At 44.4% G+C, this 6,297-nt stretch overlaps 1 protein-coding gene across 2 annotated transcripts in view; it reads left to right on the top strand.

The window, feature by feature from the left end:
• The first annotated feature begins 523 nt into the window (after window positions 1-523).
• The window catches only part of si:ch211-186j3.6 (neural-cadherin), a 146,067-nt gene continuing 140,293 nt past the window's right edge, over window positions 524-6,297 (top strand). For both annotated transcript variants that reach the window (XR_004775435.1, XM_035521097.1), the window contains exon 1: window positions 524-1,746. Coding sequence is in view for 1 of the 2 variants with exons in the window: in XM_035521097.1 (XP_035376990.1) it covers window positions 729-1,746 (1,018 nt within the window). In the remaining variant the exon portion in view is untranslated. The remainder of the gene's footprint in view (window positions 1,747-6,297) is intronic.

Below are 6,297 nucleotides of genomic sequence, written 5' to 3'. Positions count from 1 at the left end.
TTGGATGGTTAATATTATTACATGGATGAGTCAGGTAAATCTCCAACTAATATCTGGATGCAGAATATCGCCAGTGGCCTAATGCTCAACTGGGAAGGAAAGAAATCAATATGTAAGCCTATTAAAACCTACGCTGTGCGGGGCAAATAAACGGCTGCTTCTTGTTCTGGTTCCTGAAGCGAGTAAAGACATATGTCATGGGAGCAGAACATGACTCCGTGCTGACACGGAACCCTTTGGAATTTGAAGCCTCCGATGTCCTTTGGTGTTTCTAGTTCAGATTCCTTCAGCCTTAAATTCACATGGATAAATAACGTATTAACAGATACATTTCAGAATATTTCAGACAAGAAAAAAAATCCATAAGCGAAGCGGGGTTCCCTGGGGATTCCCCGTGTTGCCTCCTAGCAGCCCCGCCCCCTCGAGCCGTGCGCTGTCCAGCACCGGAGTGCTGCTCTCTAAACTCCGCGTCTTAAGCGCGCGCCCGAGCTGTGCACGGCTGCAAGGCAGACGGCTGCTGGAGTGCAACGGGGACGTAACGAAAGTTGTGCTGCGTTTGAAAGCGGCATGCTTGCAGCAAGCGTAGACGAACAGCGGATAACTCGAGAACGGATGCCTCTACAGTAGATCGCGATTTTTCATCTTGAGAAAAGTGGTTGATTTTTATTATGTCCCGCAATTTGAACATTACCTCTTGAAACCACGGAGTGTGGTGCAACCCTAAAACCATGATTTGGACTATTTTGATATCTTATTGTGCCACTTTTGTTTTCGGAAACAAGACTGGCGAACGGATACCTTTCTTTCACGGACATGTATTCGAAAACTCTCCACCTGGCTCCAAAGTGAACGGTCTGAATATCCCTGTGAAGCGCGTTGACGCGCAGAGATGGTGCTCCAAGACGGGCATGCATCTGAAACTCCTAGGAAACGGCAGTGAAGATTTCCACGTTTTCGCCCACCACAAACGCGGACACATATTGCTGAAAACCTCTAACATTCTGGACAGAGAGGTGCGCGCCGAGTATTTCCTCAGTGTGGGGCTTTGCTGCCAGAGCTGTGTCTCAGCCGAGCGTGTCGTAGCCGAAGTAGCATCCATCAAAGTGGATGTGCTCGATACTAACGACCATGAACCCACTTTTCGCCATGCGGATGTCAAAATAACTTTAGACGACGCCACCGCCTTGAGGTCGGTAGTTTATAAAGTCACAGCGGAAGATACGGATAGTGGCAAAAACGCCGAGCTGATATATTATGCTCTCCCAAAAAACGGGAGTTTTTACGTTGTACCCAAAACAGGTGACATTCTCCTTGTTGACTCCATACTCGGGCTTGCTTCACCAATAAAGTTTAGTGTCTTTGCAAGAGACCACGGTTGGCCCTCTCGCACTAGTCATAACATGGAGATCGAGATCAACCCGAGGCAATGGCCAGCGGTTCCACCACCGTCTCTGCCATCCCAGCTGAGCCTGTCTCAGAGCGGACTCCCGAGAAAGTCCCGCTCCGTACTGGAGCCTGACAAACCTTTAGTCATCAGCGTGTCCGAAGATGCCAGCATTGGCTCGGTGATAATGAACCTTAACCCGGTCAGATTTCAGTCGGCGAGTTTTGAGTTGGTTTACCCTGATGCGGAAAGCTCTCCGGTCACCGTTAATCGAGACAGCGGGGATTTGGTTATATCGAGGAGCCTTGACCGAGAGACAGAGCCCTTAGTGGAGATTACCGTAAAAGTCCAAGATAAAAGAGGTAAGATCACCGCTAGTGGCTTTATATGAACTCCTGTGTAAGTGACAGTTCCCCCTTCCTATTCCCCGAATGCGGTGAACGATAAAACAAATGCACTATATTCCCTGGGTCATAAATTTATTTTTTCTATTTTTATTTTTATTTTTTGCTTTGAGGGTCTTCCACCCTGGGCACAGCAGAAGGTGGCATTATTTCTTAACGGATTTATTTCAACCTCCTATGCGCGACACATGCCGTGTTGATAATTCATTTTCACTTTGCGCTTAAGCGAGTTATACGCTGTTCTGCTCTCGTCACACGTTAGAGGTTCACACTAAACAAGTAACACTGTAATCCCAGTTAATTATCATCCCGAGTTGAGTCTGCTGACGCATTACCATGAGCGCAGATGCCGCGCCGTCCGCCAGCCGCGGGTGAGCCTAGATAAGGTCACAACTTCTACTTTACCGATGCGCTAATTTACGTTTACTGTAGCATTCATGTCAGAACAGTAACTAGAAATAAATCACTACATTTACTAATAGCTAAATGAATGACTTATTGTGCACTCCCAGTAGACGTAGAATATTGGAGGCTTGCTTTAAACTTCAGCGAATTAGCCCGCTCTTCTTGTTACTACAAACTTTAATTTTGTGTGCTTTAGCCAAATAACTGCAACCAATATTTCAGACAGCAACTTGCACATAACTTCGTGAATGGACACCTACATCATATATTGACTGGCTTTTCTTACCAAACCATGTACCCTTTTTTTCTGTGGCTCTACCTAACCATTCGAAGACACCCCCCCCCCCCCCCCCCCCGCCAGAAAATAATAATAACATGCATAATAACAACAACAACAACAACAACAACAATAATAATAGTTCTGTTACATAGCAGTTATGTTCATTACAATTGCTCCTGGACGCACCTGCTTACGGCGCGCAGTGTTAACAGACTGCTATATATATCCTATATGTCGCTTTACACAGACTATTTCCCATACAATAATGTACATGACATCTCTGTATTACTACACCGGGCCTATATTTACCATTATACTTTTTTTTTTTTTCAAACTGTGCCTAATAGCGTTTAAAGTGTGTACGTGCTGTATTTTTTATTTTTTTTTAATTGATGCAGTGAACTTTGGGAGATTGTAGGTATTATGTTTGCGCTGCATATTGATGACGCTGACTTGAAAATACCCAATCACTCCGCTTCGCTCCGTGTTTTGCGCTGCAGAGTTTGATGTCAAGGCGCTGCTGGGGTCGTAAGAGATGGGAAGGTGCTCCGTGGGAAGCCCGCGCGGTATAATCCTTTTTGAGTGGGAGATTCTGCTTGCCCTTCCTTCATCTGCTCGCATTAGTTGTGTAATCCCATATCATTCACTTTCTCATTTCGGGGATTTAGGACTGGCAGCGCAGTTAGCTGGAGGAACTGCCGAATTTCTTCGATGGAGAACGAGGCGTTTAGGTGGCGCAACTACAGGGATTAAGACTGCCTCTTCTAATATGCGCATATTTTATCTGCCTCATGCTCACATTGTGATTGGCTGGGAGAGCAGCCAGGGTCCGTGATTTCATTAGCACGGGTTGTTGGTAGGCTATGTTAATTACTACCTGCCTGCACGCAAAACTCGCAGAGGTACAGACAACGGGTGTGCAGCTAACGTACGTCCGGACCGCTTAACTCACGTAGCATGGAAGCGTTCTGTGTGTGCGTAGCGTTCCACGTTTATGCCTCACAGTGGCGTAAATATGCCAGTAATGAGAGAAAACAGATGGTCAAGAGTGACATCTGTTGACCTCGCTTCAGACGTTCTGTGGATGAGAGGAGCTCTGTGAATATAAACACACACGAGCTCACGAGGGAAAAGTGTTTGCGACGTTTTCCCCACTTTCTCTGAAAACACGGATGTCTTCGTTCTAAATTAATGTCTTTGAGGACAGTGTTGTGTACTAGGCTAGTCTCGAATGCCCAACGTTATACTGTCACTCAAATGTATTCTTTTTAAACCTTTCCTGTCTAATGATTTCAGTGGAGTTTGTGTGTATATATCTATGCATGCGCTCGCGCGCTATAGTCCTTTGTATGAACCCGTGTAGTATGGAAGCAAAGTATTACTGACGACCACTGGGTTTTGGAGTACAGATTAAAACATTAAAGCATTAAGGTTAAGTAGCAATTTAATTTAGTTTAATTCTCAATTTTACCTATGCTAAATAAGACTCAACTGGATAATGCTGATGTGTCTGTCTCTAAGACTTTAAGAATTTATATTTATTATTGGTCATGTCCATTTAGTCTTAAATAGTACTGTTCAGCATATCTCTTTTGCTCTCATGTTCTAATCTATCTGCTGCACCATTTCTCTCCTCTCTCTCTCTCTTTACCCCACCCTCTCTCTCTCTCTCTCTCTCTCTCTCTCTCTGTCTGTCTCTCTGTATGTGTGTGTGTGTGTGTGTGTGTGTTTTATTGCAGCAATGCTTCAGTTAGTGAGGGCTTCTTTTAATGCCATCGGTCACTATATCAATGCTCCTGCAAAGAGAGCCCTGATACTGATTACTGATATCCACTGATATCACTTCAACAATTGTACCATATTCCTCCATGCACCATTCTTCACCCGTCTGTCTTTCCTGCCCATGTCCTGCTCTATTATCTGGAATGATGCTTTAATTTCCAACACCATATAGTGATACCTGTCAAAGCACTGGGAAAGGTTTATTTGCATCACTCTAGGATGCCCAGTAAACAGAACCCTCCATCATCCTGGTAGGCACAAAGCAGCTCCCCTAGGCTGTCTTACTTCTCTGATAAGACAGACAAGCAGGTGTTTAGTGGCAGGGAGATCAGGCTTCAGCCCACTGCTCTGCCTGATGCAGGAGGCTCTGTTTGTTCTCGGACTTCAGAGCAGCCGGCAAGGGCGGAAATCTGTTAATCTGGCTGGCATAAGATGAAGAATTATAGGAGCATATGGGAGGATTCTTCTGTCAGGGAAGCAGAGGTGCTAATGTGTGCTTTCTGTCTGAAAGGGTCATTTTCCTACACGTATGTACACACTTCGACGTGCACATGCACACGTGACATTTACATGCACACGTGACATGTACATACACACCCACGCATGTGAAGACTTGTCCGGTGTATTCAGTTACGTATGCAAAACAAGCTCTCCAACAGACGGTGTATGTGGACAATTACAGATGGAGCTGATTACACATACTCTCTCTCTCTCTCTCTCTCTCTCTCTCTCTCTCTCTCTCTCTCACACACACACACACACACACACACACAGAATTGTAAACCTTCATCTCCTTCTCACCCTCACATGCACAAACACACAAAATGGATGCAACACAAGCTGGAAGCAAATGCACACTGGCTGAAGCACCCTCTCCCACTCAGCATATGGCCAGGAGTACAGAGTCACACCCTCAACTTTACTGTAATTCTCCTCCTTCGAGGCTTTTCCTTCCTTCATTCTCTCTCATCTCTCTCTCTCTCCATCTTGTTTTGTAAGATGCTAATTGTTTTTTCTTTCCTACTATACATAATTAAGAAACAGTGCCTACTCATTAAATTACTGCTATAGTTTGATAATCTTCTGTATATTTGTTATGTCTACATCCTGATTAAATGGCTTATGAGCAATAGCAATTTTGGGTCAACAATGACCCTTCAGTTCCTGCTTTCTCTCGTAGTAGATTACTAATGCATGTCAAAGAATATTGATACCAAAACAAACAAACAAAAAACTCTGATGAAAGTAACGCTAATGGAAGTAGGCTCCTACTGGACTATATGAGCTCACAGTGGGAGTGGCATATCTGTGGCTGTGTGAGAGGAGATATCTGGTCTAATGTGCCTGACTGCATATTGACTCAACTGAGCAGCAACTCAGTGGCAACCATGTGGAAAACAACAAACACCTAATTATTGGAAGATACTGTCCTATTACGTATAATGATTATGTAATTAATGATCATGCGGAAAAGAGGGTGATTTCCTAGAGAAGAGGTTAATGAAAAATAATGTGGGTGTGAAGGCATGCCATGCAAGCTCATATTAACTGTGTTGAATAAACACACATAGCTACACTCTTACCTGCCTGTCTGTGTGCACTGTTTGTCTGGTTTCCCTGATGACTGCACCTGTAGCAAGGCCAGGTTGCCATGACGAGAGCAATGTTTATGATGGCGATGCGCAAGTCAAACTGGCAATCGATAATTCTGAGACAATGAGAGAGAGAATGAGAGAGAGAGAGAGAGAGAGAGAGAGAGAGAGAGAGAGAGAGAGAGAGATCATATAGCATTTAGCCAGGTCATTTCCCATCACTTTTTCTTCTCTCTCGCCCCTCTTCTTTAGACACTCACACTCATATACTGCATATTTAGATGGGTGAATGTCAGTTTAATGCACACAAACACACACTTCCTACAGTTTATCGCAAAGCCATAACATGATGAGAAGAGAAAAGGAGGATGAAAGAATAGATGAGTGCAGCTTCCCTTCCTGTTCTCTCTCTCTCTCTCTCTCTCTCTCTCTCTCTCTCTCTCTCTTTCT

Source organism: Electrophorus electricus, chromosome 21 (genome assembly GCF_013358815.1).
Source record: "Electrophorus electricus isolate fEleEle1 chromosome 21, fEleEle1.pri, whole genome shotgun sequence".
Taxonomy (NCBI): domain Eukaryota; kingdom Metazoa; phylum Chordata; class Actinopteri; order Gymnotiformes; family Gymnotidae; genus Electrophorus; species Electrophorus electricus.
The sequence above is the reverse complement of the archived record's forward strand: the minus strand, read 5'-3'. Positions and strand labels throughout refer to the sequence as shown.